We start from the raw sequence: 13,573 nt of genomic DNA on the forward strand, positions 1-13,573 counted from the left end.
CACTGAATGTAAATACGCAGTGACTGATCACTGGCTGATTTTTCAGATATGACTTGTTTGGATAATCCTTTGCCAAATGTAAATTGATCTCTGTGAATTTCCATAATTTATTTCAATATCTGGAATTGATTTTTTTAAAATAAGTGACTAGAACTTCCTATGTTATTGCTAAGAGTAAAGGGAAAGATTGTATGTTAGCAGCATCATACCATACAACCTACCGTTTATTACTATGTACTGAAGTCTTCAACTGTGTAACCTAAATTAACTTTGCAAGCCGGAAGGTAGTTGCTGTTAGAGATCATTAAAGGTTGATGACTGACTATATTCACCATTTATTGAATGTGATACTTGACATGTATTCACACATAATTCACATGCTATTTTCACCTAGTCTGCCAATATTTCATATGAGCTTCACTTCAGATGTTTTCAATTGTGAAATATTCTTTGCATTAATGAGCTTCTTTTAGTATTTGTTTTTAATGCCATTACTTTAGTAGACTGAATTTCCACACAAGGAATTCATTATATACATGAATCATCTGGTTCAAAAGATAAGGAAAAAAATGTCCTGTCCTTGTTTCATCTGCTGTCTGAGTTAATAAGTAGTTCTTGAATGAGCAACAGTAATAATTTGAATGGTCACTTTCTTTATGCGAAAATAGTTTTGGAATATAACCAGTGAAATTGGCTTACAGTTCTAAATTAAGAGTTTACTTAAATTTGGACAGTTTTCCTCCTCAGACCAAGTGCAGGAAATCAAATTAAAGTGATTCCTCTTTCAGGGTGAAGGATCATTATTTTTTCAACTAAACCAGAGTCTGAGGGGTAAGCTGCTGTGCTTACCGTAAAATTAACCAATGTTTTTGAAGGGGATTGTGTGCAGAGGTGAATTGGCTCTCCTTGTTTCAGTGTCTTCAGTTAGTCGTACCAAAGGTAAATTATTTTGTCACGACACTCTACTTCGTTCCAATTAAAATGTATTTAAATAATTTTTACTGTTGCACCAAGGCGCTAATCACAGGGTTTCTGTGTGTGAAAGTGTAATTTTATTGCCCAAGGAATGTAATAAAAGCTTGAAATAATGCATATGCCCTTCATGCAGTGACACACACACGGAAACATGTTATGTGAGAGACATGCACATTCTTAAGAGGTGTTAGTGCCTAGTACAATATAGGGTACTTTTGGTCATTGTTGTGATGTGATCTCGGTTGATCTCCACAACCATCAGGGTAGAGGATATTGAAGTTATCTTTTTCGTTTTCAGTCTCCTAATGTTTCTTTCCAGTTGGTGTTATGACTAGCTTTTTTCCTTGACACAGTACAGAGCCTTCTTCAATTCATTTTGGTTTTGCAGGTAAAGCCCATCTCTTCTCCTCTGGCACAGAGAGAGCTTCTTGAAATTGCTTTTTGTTTGTTTATTCGATCTGCATGTGATGCTTCATCTCCAACATGTGAAGATTCTAATGATGGTGCAAATCAAATAGGAGAAAAGGACCTTTCCATAGCTCCAAGGGTGGGGATGAGCAGTTTCAATGGCTTTGGATAAAATGTTAATTTCACCTCAGGTTGTCTTTGTCTAATTCATATTGGTTTCATGAAAATTGGCCAACTTGTGTGGATCAGATGATGTCTGTGACCATTTCAAATTAATGTTTTGGTCCCTTTTTTAAAAAAAACCCATCTCAGTCCATGATATTGGGGGTAGGTATAAAATGGAATTCAAAAGCAGTCAACTGCCTGAGAATGTTAACGTTTTCACACTGTGCGACTTGGCCAGCTGTGGTTTTTAATTAAAGCAGAGGTGAGGGACAAGGCAGGTAGATATCCAACATGTGACCCAACCCCCACACCCCCATCACTGGGACCCAACACTGTCACCTACCCACTTAAAACTAGCCTAAACATTCCATCACTTTCTGGCCACATTGTACCTTGGGATCTTACTTGCCAGGTGTTCTTTCACCTGACACCCTGTCGCCAATCAGTTCAGACCGTACCCTCCTGGTATCCTAATCTCACAATTGCCTTATGTACTTAGCTTTTGATAGCAGCTGTCAAAGTGGCTGTTTGAGATTCTGGACTTGAATCTGACATTAAATCTCAGAGTACGGCAGCTGACTGCTGTGAGCATAAGGGCATGGTTTGCCTTCCTCTGACTGTTCTTCACAACAAGAGAACTGTCAAAATGAAAGTACAGCTCTTCATTTCTGAAGGAGTCCTGATTGGATTGTCTAACATGGTGTTAAAAACAAGTGAGACAGCCATCAAACAAGAGGTTAGGGAGCATGTGATTTGCCTTTCTGCTTTACAAGCCTATCTACCAGGCCAAAAGTATATATTGTTTTGACCTACCGTGCTTAATTGAACAGAGAGCCTGAGTTCATACAGGTTATGGGGTTGAACCTTTCAGAGTTTGGATTTGTGGCTGTTTCCCACCATCCCCCAAGCCAGAATAGTCAGTAACCTAAACCCTGGAGGGAAAATCCAGCCCAATATTCCAGGCTGATGATCGAGATTTAACAGCATGAAAGCATGTCTAGAGTCAAGGAAAAAGAGGCGCAAGAGTAAAGGGAAGATTAAAGGAAAAGATCTCGTAGGATGAGGAACAGGAGCTTTTCCTTTGTTCTTTAATTCCATTCTGCCATGTCCCTGTCACTTTCTTTGGCTATGGACGTGGCTTTAAAACTGACGGAGGGCTTTTGCCCAAAACGCCGATTCTCCTGCTTTTCGGATGCTGCCTGACTGGCTGTGCTTTTCCAGCACCACGCTCTTGGCTCTAATCTCCAGCATCTGCAGTCCTCACTTTCACCTAATGGCTTAAAAACTGTTAAATATCTAACTTCCTCTAGTTCTAATGAAAGACTACTGACCTGAAAGGTTCAGTATTTCCCTCTCAACAGATGATGTCTGACCATCAGGATACTCGCAGCATTTTTGTTATTTATCAGATTTTCAGCATCCTCAATATGTATCACAAGATGGCCTACCATCTTGTGATGGTATACCATTTTGGCATCAGCATACAGGGCTTGGTCCTTTTCTAGTGATTTATGCATCCACAGGAAAGCAACTCCTCGATAATGTATGTGTTGCTCCTAAAATATCTTTAATCAAGGAATATCATCAGCCTGATTTTCTTTTCTTCTGTAAACAGTAAGCGTTAATTAAGGTTTTGACTCTACAGTGAATAGCATGTTAATTTCCTTAATAATGCTATTCAGAGCACTTGACATGCTGATGAGGTGCAAGTAGAGGCAGTTCAGACTGTCTGCAAATAGCTGCTTTTCCAGGGCTGCTGGCTGAACCTCATTTACAACAATAAACTTATCATTGAGCATTTCATCAGGTAATGGGTTGTAGCGTCAACAGCTTGACATTTGCAGTTGTTATGGTGACTGGTAAATTAGATAAGAGTTGGATCATCGTCATGTTCAATAATTACGCAAACAGGATATTTGATTAGCATGGCTTATCCCACAGTGGGTTTTAGCATGGTGACAATTTATCATTTATCCACATATCCAGTGTGCGTGGTTGTGCTGAACTATATAAAAGCTGCAGAAATAAGTTGGGCTTTAAACTAGACAGCCTTGATACCTGGACATATAATTCATGATCTACTACTCTGGTGCCCGTAGAGGGAAATAGAAAACAAATTTGGTGCTGCCCGTCATTTCTGTGATTGTAGCTGTTGTGAAGATGTGTTCATTCGTCAACTGGTTACTTATATGTTGAACTATTGTCTTTAAAAAAGGACACTTTCACTAAACAAAAGACATGGACTTAAAGCTGTTGTTAATTTGCTCCAGTGAATGCACGTGCACGCCATGAGGCTGCATTTGTGGGCAGCGCCATCATTAGGCAGAGCAAACCATTCACTTTTGCTCATCCTTTATCTCAACACTGATTTATTTCGAGTTACACCTCCATGAAGTTCAGTGGTCAAGGTGGTATGTAAAAATTTTGTGATTTACACAGGGACAAAATTTTCCATTTTACTATTGGTGCACTCTGTGTTTCTTGTGGATAATCCGTGGATAGATAGTTTGCTTTTCAATCTTATTGAAATCAAGTCAATGAAAATGCATGACCTACAGTGGGACAGTGTCACCCTTTTACATTAGTCACAGTTGTACAAGAAACAGAATATGGTATCAAGTAACACTATGATGCAAAGCTCTTTCTCATTTTTTATTTTTTTTTCAATCATTCATTTTTGCACTTTGAGGTTTCTCAGGTTAAAGCTCACGTGGTTAGAAAATAGGAGCCTAATGTGACACCATGAATCTAATCACGGCCCTTTCTGCCCTCCATGGTGTTAGTCAGAGAATAGCAGAGCAACCCTGAATAACATTGATGTTTCAGCTGATACAGTCACTCTCGCTAAACAAAAGACATGGACTTGAAGCTGTTGTTAATTTGCTCCAGTTAATTTACCTCTGTGCTGATTATGGGATCTTGCTGTGTGAAGATTGGCTGCTGTTTTTCCATGATACAATAGGGCCAGCACTTGAGATGCTGTGAAGTGCTTTCAGAATATCTGGAGTTGCAAATGATGTTGTAAACACGCAAATTTCTTTTCTCCTTTAGCAACCCCTTAATATAAAAATAGTTCCATTTCGACTATTGGGATTTTTTGGGATTGGGAACCGAAACGCTTTGGCGCATGACGGCAGCAAGTGAAAGCAACAGGCTTGCCAGGGCTAAAAAAAAAGCAAAAGGGAGCTTTGGGAGTGGGTGACAGATCATCTCCTGTGACATTATTGCAACACGTCCCAGTAAGCAGCTTTGCATGACAGATTCTCACAAGGAGGACGGTGGGCTGATCTCAGAGGGAGATCAAAGTGCTTCACTTAGCTCTTCCAGATTTGCAAGAAGAAATCAACAAAAAGAATGCAGAAGATCCCTGCAGATTGGTATCCTGTCTGTCCTTTAGTAGCTGCCTGGATACTGAAATGCATAAAGTAATGAGCCAAAAATAATGTAGTGTGACCAGATACAGCCAGGAAAGTCTCCGACAACAATTTACAGGAAATGAGGCAAATTGAAAAGTGATGACTTCTTCTCCGTTCCTCCCTGTTTTTAAATTCAGTGAGATGGTGTAGCGAGGTACTGTTATTGTAGGAAGTAGAGGATAGTTTGAATCATGTCTGTTTCAAGAAGAAGTGTAAACCTTATGCTTGACTTAATATTGTGTTAGGATACAAAAGGTAACTCAGAATATTGTTGCGTACTCATAATACCAAGCTGTTTGAATTTGCAACTGAAGCACTATCCTTTAGGATAGCGTTTTTCAATTAGTTGAAAATCCTTAGTGCTGATGCATCATCAAGCCTTTGTCTTGCACTTCTACTTGGTATAGACAGCACCTGCTGCATGTGACTAGGAATATTGGTGCCCAAAGTGGATTAAGTCAACAGGGCAGAACTTAGTACACAGATATATGGCAATTTCTGCAACTAAGAAATAATTTGGTCAGGCTGCCAATTCTTGTCAATTTCATATAATACCACTGACTTGAAACAACAAAGACATATTAGCACCCTCATGCTCTGAATGTATAATTTGAATGCTCAGAGTTTTGACAGCAAATTAGACTCAATCATTTCTTAAGTGCTGCAAAAAAAAACCTTAATTCTTGGTTGTTGAAACAGGAATAGATCATTTGGCCCCTCAAGTCTGTTCCACCATTCAGTAAAATCACCATCCACAACCTAATTGAAGCAATCTGTTTATTCCCTAATCCCTTAAGGTTTGGATAGCAAAAACTTATCAGTCCCATCATTAATATTTACAAATGATCGAGCCTGAATTCCCATTTGTAACCCAAATGATCTAGCATCAAATCCCATTCAAGATTCAAACTTTCACCACGTTTTATTTGAAAAAATGTTTCCTCAGATTGAATTTTATTGGTCACCCAATAAACCGTCACCTTTCAGATGGGTACACCCATTAATTATTGTTTGTGTCATGACTCTCAGTCCCACCCGTGCCCTGATTTTAAGGATAGCAGGGAGGCATCAGATGGGCCAACTATCCATGATCCAAATGAGACCTTAATTGGGCAATCAATACCAAATTCAGTGCCTCACCCTTGTTGCTTCAACTTAATGGGTAGCACAAGAGACCTGGACCCAAACTATAACCCAGTATAGTAAAAACAATGACTGCAGATGCTGGAAACCAGATTCTGGATTAGTGGTGCTAGAAGAGCACAGCAGTTCAGGCAGCATCCGAGGAGCAGTGAAATCGACGTTTCTGGCAAAAGCCCTTCATCAGGAATAAAGGCAGTGAGCCTGAAGCGTGGTGAGATAAGCTAGAGGAGGGTAGAGGTGGGGCGAAAGTAGCATAGAGTACAATGGGTGAATGGGGGAGGGGATGAAGGTGATAGGTCAGGGAGGAGAGGGTGGAGTGGATAGGTGGAAAAGGAGATAGGCAGGTAGGACAAGTCCGGACAAGTCATGGGGACAATATGTTTACCCCTGCAAGATGCCTGGTAGTGAAAGGGAGACTGTCACCCATACCAAATAGTGAAAGGATCTTCAGGAGAACTTGTTCTTACTGGCTTCATACATTTCCTTTGTCTGATATTTACTGATATTACCAATGGTTTCATCAAGAATACTCTCACTATAGCCAGGATCTCCCTGTGCTGTGTACTTGGCTTGTGTATCTCCAATAACACGTCTTGCCTTTGGAACCTTGATACAGCTAAGATTCAGAAGTTTTGCTTTTCTGGGGTCCCTCAAGGGGAAGAGCAGGGATTTCTGTTGAGGGAAGCATTTCTACTACATAATCCACAAAATCAGTGAGAGAACTGCATTAAAAATGCCCATGAAAAGGATTGATCCATTACTGCAGTTCATACAAGAAATATTGAGAATGGCCCTTAAAGAAGAAGCATCTCAGTACTGCGGCTGGTCATTCTCCAAGCATCAATGGATGATATTAATGACCGGGCAAGCCACCTAACCTTGGTAGCTGAAGTAGGAATATGTTGAACAACCGGCCTCCTATCTGTCATGATGATAGTGATCCAATTTTATAGTTGCACTGTCTTACCTTGTTTGACAGGCAGTTGGTAAACACAGCTAAACGAGGACAAGGTTTCTTCAAGCGGTTGAAGAGAGAGGAAGAGGAGAAACAAAATGTGCTGCTGATGGAGCAAAAGAAACTAATGGAGAAACGCAGCAAAGAATGGCAACCTCCCAAGTACTCTTCAGATGAGGAATCTGAGGAAGAACAACATGAAGTGAAGGGGTAAGTGGCTCTTTGATATTATTGGAGGTCTACAATGCTCATTCAACATACTGTATGTATTTCATTGTGACAGCATTTCATTGTTTTGTAAGCTAAATCTTTGTTCTTTCTCAGAAATAATCATTCAAATTTGGCAGGAGAGCAATTAGCTTCAAACAATTTTTAAAAAATTATAGTTATGTTTAATTTGAAAGAAGATTAACTTTGCATTAAGGAACACAGTGCCTGCAGTTTTCTATATAGGTTGTTATCTAGCTTGCTATCTTCCAGAGATTACCATTTTTGGGTTGTATTATTTGCAGAGTTAATCTGGGCAGCACAGTGGCTTAGCACCACTGCCTCACAGCGCCAGGGAACAGCGCTTCGGGCAACACATTCTCCCTGTGTCTGCATGGGTTTCCTCCCACAATCTAGGATGTGCAGGCTAGGTGGATTAGCCATGGGAAGTGCAGGGTTAAAGGGATAGGGTAGGGGATAGGTCTGGATGGGATGCTTTTCAGAGGGTCAGTGTGGATCGATGGACTGAATGGCCTGCTTCATCACTGTACTGATTATATAAAAAATGTTGAAAAAACACACCAGTCATACCATGGCTGGAATACTGTGAACAGATTTGGTCCTCTAATCTAAGGAAAGATTTACTGACAATGAGGCAGTCCAGAGAAGTCCACTGGGTTGATCCTGAGAATGGACAGCTTGCTGTATGAGAAGGGCTGAATAGGTTAGGTTGCACTCATTGGAATTCAGAAGAATGGGAAGAGACCTTTACTGAAACATACAAGCATCTCGGAGGGGCTTGACAGGGTAAATGCTGAGAGATTGGTCCTAGACTCCCTGACAGGGGATACAATGAGCATAATCTCAGAGGAAGAATCACCCAGTTAGGACAGAGACGAGGAAGAATTTCTTCTCTCAAAGGGGTGAATCTGTGCAATTCTTTACCACAGAAGACTTGCCAAGGTTGGGTTGTTTTGTATATTCGAGGCTGAAATGGATAGATTTTTAATTAATAATAGAATCAAGGGTTATGGGGGAAAAGACAGGAAAGTGAAATTGAGACTTATTACGTCAGCTATAATCTCATTGAATAGCATAGCAGGCTTAAAGGGCTGAATGGCCTACATCTGCTTCTATGTGTTCTGGATAACCTCTCTAAAGCATTAACAGTGATCTCAAACAATTCCTATGCAGGAAGTGACTCTTTCCTGGCGTTGGGTGGATAGAAGATGATGGCATTTTCTTTATATAATACTTTTTGTGATCTCAGGATGTCCAGAAGAGCCTTCTAGTTATGAGATTTTTTTAAGTGTAATTCTGTAAATATTACTTTGATTTTAGCGTTTTATCTATGTGCTATGCAACTTGAAACCTTGTAGACTTAAAATGTACATATGTTGCAAACAAACTGCCACCGGGGTGGCATGGTGGTTTAGTGGTTAGCACTGCTGCCTCACAGCTCCAGGGACCCAGGTTTGATTCCATCCTCAGGTGACTGTCTATGTGGAGTTTGCATGTTCTCCCTGTGTCTGCGTGGGTTTCCTCTGGCTGCTCTGGTTTCCTCCCACAGTCCAAAGATGTGCAGGTTGGGTGAATTGGACATGCTAAATTAACCCATAGTATTCAGGGATGTGTAGGTTAGGTGCATTAGTGAGGTGTAAATGTGGGGGAATGGGTCTGGGTGGGTTACTCTTCGGAGGGTCGGTGTGGACTTGTTGGGGTGAAGAGCCCGTTTCCACACTGTAGGGATTCTATGATTGTATGAAATTAGACATTGTCTTTCTGCCACCAAGAGCAGTCATTTTTTGGTATTACCAACTCATACGCACAACATCCTTGCACATGCTGAGGTGCAGCGTGATGTGCCCTCAACACTGAAACAAATTCCCATAAATTCTGCATCTGTAACGTATATCATTGTTCATGTCAGAAAAACGTCAGTATGTGCAACTTTCAATCATGTTGCACTCCCAAATTAATGAAAAGCCTCAATTGTGCTGATATGTGCTTGGTGATGATATTTTCTTGTCATGGTATTTTGCTTAGGATTTTTGTAACGGAACCAATCTTCTCACCACGGTCAAATGCACTAAAAGTCAACCCCCGAAGGGCTTCCAGTAAAAGAAAGATTCGAGATGCACGACCTTACACCCCAGTACATTGTAGCCTTGTGTCAACCAGATTGACGGAAAAGGACATGTGAGTATAATTCCAAATGGATGTGCTTGGATAACTATTTTTCACTCATCACTTAAGAAAGTTATGAGGAATATATCATCCAATGAATCCCATTACAGGGGAACCAATCTTATAGTAATATTCGAGCACCTCTTAAGATAGTGATCCATGAGACTTTGTAATTACTTTAGTGCCTGTCGGCTGGCCTTTGTATAATCGACACTGAAACCTTGCTCTCCCATAGCACCTAGTCACTCACCATTAGGAACAGACTCCTGATTTCTCTGTTTTGTATCCAAAGTCTTCACATTTCCTCAACTTGAACCCCATCTTCTACAGTTTTACGTATGCTTAACATGTCTATGGTATTTTGAAACTTCCTGTTTTCACGATTAATTGTGCCTCCCAATCTCCTGAAAAGAAACAAGCAACTTAATTACTGTTGTATCTTTCATGAGATGGATTTCCAAAATCCTTTACAGTCTACTAAATACTTTGGAATGTGACAAATGTTGTATTGTAATAGTTTATTTATTGCTGAGAAAAATATATTAAAAATATGCAAGAAAAATCCTGCGCATTTCACTCCTAAGTATAAAGGACAGAGAAAAAGATCCACAAAATCTCAATGCAAGCACAAAATGCTTTGTAGCAAAGTATGTTAATTAAAAATAATACAAGCATTTTAAAATATTGTGTTCTGCTAAGATTCATGAGGAGAGTAAAGGTTTCTTTTATATTTGATATGCACCAGGACTGCTATTACGTTCACTATAATTGTGCTTAGGATTCCTCACAAGTGATACATTCTCTTTCTGTGCATTTAAGTGATGATTTATCAATGCAGCTCATGTTCAGCAATCTATCCAAATATCATCATGTCTTTCATACCTGGTTTCTGACAACATAGAAATGTTAAAAAATATCATCTAAGGATATTTTTATTCTAGCTGCATGTTTGAAAGAATATATGAAATTTTCTGATTTGACTGATTTTTCTTCTCTATCTTAAGTAATCTGACACATAAATCCTTCCATTAGGGCTATAATTACACCGTGGTTTCTGCCTTCCCTTCAACAATCAGCTCTAATCACTTGACAGGTGATTTTCATAATTGTACTGAAAATTCATTAAGTGGTCATTTATCTGAATTTCTTCCGTAATTTCTTTTGGAGAAGCAAATGATTTCATCTGGTCAGGTTGAAGGTGCTTGAATATTAGGTAACTGACAACATAATCTAGGAGAAAATGAAGACTGCAGATGCTGGAGATCAGAGTCTAGATTAGAGTGGTGCTGGAAAAGGACAGCAGGTCAGGTAGCATCTGAGGAGCAGGAGAATCGATGTTTCGGGTATAAGCCTTTCATCAGGAATGCTAGGCGTAACCTAGCAATGCAGTGATGTTTCACTCATGAGTAGCCACTTCCATCCAGAAACATTACTGGTTGTGAAGGACTTACTTCTCAATGTTTTAACCAAGTCTGCTTCTCTATTGTCCTATTTAGAACAGTGCAATCTGAAGTTATTGTTACAAATTCAGTAGTAGGTCGTTGCCATGAGTAATTTAAATCCTTGCATTTTTTTGTAGAGATTTTATGATTGGTGCTAAGTGTGAAACCTTCCATGGGAATGGAATGCAGATGGGGAATCAAGCGCACTGATCTCACTCTATTCAAAACTGGACATTCATGCCCAAATTCTCTGATAGCCACTCCCATTGCATCAAGAGGTTTATAAAGTCATGAGGGGCATGTTTTGGGTGAATGGCCAAGGTCTTTTTCCCAAGGTAGGGAAATCCAAAACTAAAGGGCATAGGTTTAAGGTGAGAGGGGCAAGATTTAAAAGTGGTCTAAGGGCAATAGTAGAAAATCGTAAAATTCATAAATAATAATTCTCCACATGCAGTATTTACCTGGACTATTGCCTTGAAAGAGAGAGAAATCCTGCAAAGGAGAAAAAGACAGAGGGCAAAAGTGTTCAAGTCAAGATTTCAAACTCTGCTCAGGCGAAGAAGCAAATATTTTTTATAATTCATTGATGAATTGAAAATCCATTGTTTCCCAGTTGGTGCACACCTTGGGAATTGCCCCAACAAAAAGTAGAACGAAGCCCTACAGCTGATGGAAGGACAGGTCCTTTGTTAGGAGACTATTCTAAACCAGATAGCAGCAATAACGCTACAGTTGATTGCCCTCAGTATCTGTGAACTCAGAAGGAGAAAGAAAATTACATCCATGTGTCTGATCATTACATGGTGATCGCTGCTGCAGTGTTCATTTGGAGGCACTTCAGGTGGGGATTGAGTCAGTCAGCCTTGGTTCCTCTCAGTACAAGAGCCCAACACTGGACTCTTGTTCTATAGGAATGATGTTGTTAAACTTGAAAGGGTTCAGAAAAGATTTACAAGGATGTTGCCAGGGTTGAAGAGTTTGAGCTACAGAGAGAGTCTGAGTAGGCTGGGGCTTTTTCTCTGGAGTGTCAGAGGCTAAGGGGTGACCTTACAGAGATTTATAAAATCATGAGGGGCATGGATAAGGTGAATAGCCAAGGTCATTTCCCCAGGGTAGGGGAGTTTAAAACTAGAGGACATAGGTTTAAAGTGAGAGGAGAAAGATATAAAAGGGACTTGAGGGGCAGCTTTTTCATGCAGAGGGTGGTGTGTGTGTGGAATGAGCTGCCAGATGAAGTGGTGGAGGTTGGTACAATTACAACATTTAAAAGGCATCAGGATGGTTATATTAATGGGAAAGGTTTAGAGGGAATGGGCCAAATGCTAGCAAATGAGAGTAGATTAATTTAGGATATCTGGTTAGCATGGATGAGTTAGACCGAAGGGTCTGTTTCCGTGCTGTATAACTCTATAACTGTAAGGAATAGTCACTCACCCAGTGGACAACTGATGCCCTTTGGAGCAAGGGTCAGAACTTTAGGGAAAGAGGATAATCTCATCTGAGTAGACTTAATGTTTTTCAACTGTAATGTCTGAAGACTCTGCTGCTCTAAGTTTCATGTTTGCATTCCTATAGGGAACCACTCTTCCGACAACTTTGTGCCTTGACCTGGCTACTTGAGACTGTAACTGTAGAACCGCCAAGCACAATGGGCACTGTTACAACCTGCTGGAGTGCCAGGTAACACTTACCATAGCATCAGATATTAACTCCTGCACTGCGTGTTTGTTCCTTATAGATTTAGAAAACGCCAGTGTAACTGAAGCTTTCAGCTGTAGTCCACTGATAATGCAGGACAGCATTGAGTCACTTGCTTAGCTACAGTAACCTTGCTGTAATTGAATACAAGTTAAGGTGCTGCAGTTAAGCCTCAAATGTTTCAAAGATAGCATGGGTGGAAGACACAATTTGAGTTCCTGTTCCTGCTTACTATTCATATCCTGGCTGCACATTGTATATTTATGCTATCAGGTGGGGAACAAATTGGGCTTCATTCCTTGTAAATCCATTTCACACGGTCACCATTTTCTCTCTGACCTTCAGTTCTTATGTACTGTAATGCAAAACCCTTCATCTCCAATCCAGACATGTTTTTGGAAGTAATGGAACTTGCAGTCATTCCAAATTTAGTTGTGACTCATCACTAGCTATTAAGTACACGATATTTGGTTATCATTAAGAGGAGTGGCACCATAGTTAATGGTTGCACAGTGTTTGGCACAGCACAGGAACAGCATGCACATCTTTAATTTTGAAGCCAGAAGGTAAGTAGGAAACCAGACTCCAATTTTTTTACTTAATACTAGATTTATTGTTAGAATGCAACACAAATCTGTCTCCTCCCTAAACAACAGTTAGAATACCATACATCTCTCATACCCAAATTAAATAACCAACAATCCCTTACAGGTTAAATGAAAATAGTATTTTTGGGGGGTGGGGGAAGGTTGATGTGCTCTGGCCTTGCGGTACATACTTAAAGGCAGACACCTAGTGCTCCCTCAGCAATGACACCCAGAACAGATGGAACCTCAAACAAGAGGTATCATAGAATTGTACAGTACAGAAAAGGCCCTCTGGCCCATTGAGTCTGCACGGAGAGAAAACTGCTCTAGGTCTACTCTGGCCCCAGTTTCCTGCACTTGGCCCATTGCCTTGAATCCTATGACATTTCA

At 40.2% G+C, this 13,573-nt stretch overlaps 1 protein-coding gene across 7 annotated transcripts in view; it reads left to right on the top strand.

Annotated features, from left to right (window-relative positions):
- LOC122562755 (coiled-coil domain-containing protein 60-like) overlaps positions 1 to 13,573 on the top strand; it is a 110,529-nt gene that overhangs the window by 67,106 nt on the left and 29,850 nt on the right. For 6 of the 7 annotated variants that reach the window (XM_043715897.1, XM_043715900.1, XM_043715895.1 and 3 more), the window contains 3 exons: positions 7,087 to 7,272; positions 9,316 to 9,468; positions 12,474 to 12,578. In XM_043715897.1, coding sequence (XP_043571832.1) covers positions 7,087 to 7,272; positions 9,316 to 9,468; positions 12,474 to 12,578 — 444 coding nt within the window. The remainder of the gene's footprint in view (positions 1 to 7,086; positions 7,273 to 9,315; positions 9,469 to 12,473; positions 12,579 to 13,573) is intronic. The other variant, XM_043715899.1, reaches the window with a different exon arrangement.

This window comes from Chiloscyllium plagiosum, chromosome 25 (assembly GCF_004010195.1).
Source record: "Chiloscyllium plagiosum isolate BGI_BamShark_2017 chromosome 25, ASM401019v2, whole genome shotgun sequence".
Classification (NCBI taxonomy): Eukaryota; Metazoa; Chordata; class Chondrichthyes; order Orectolobiformes; family Hemiscylliidae; genus Chiloscyllium; species Chiloscyllium plagiosum.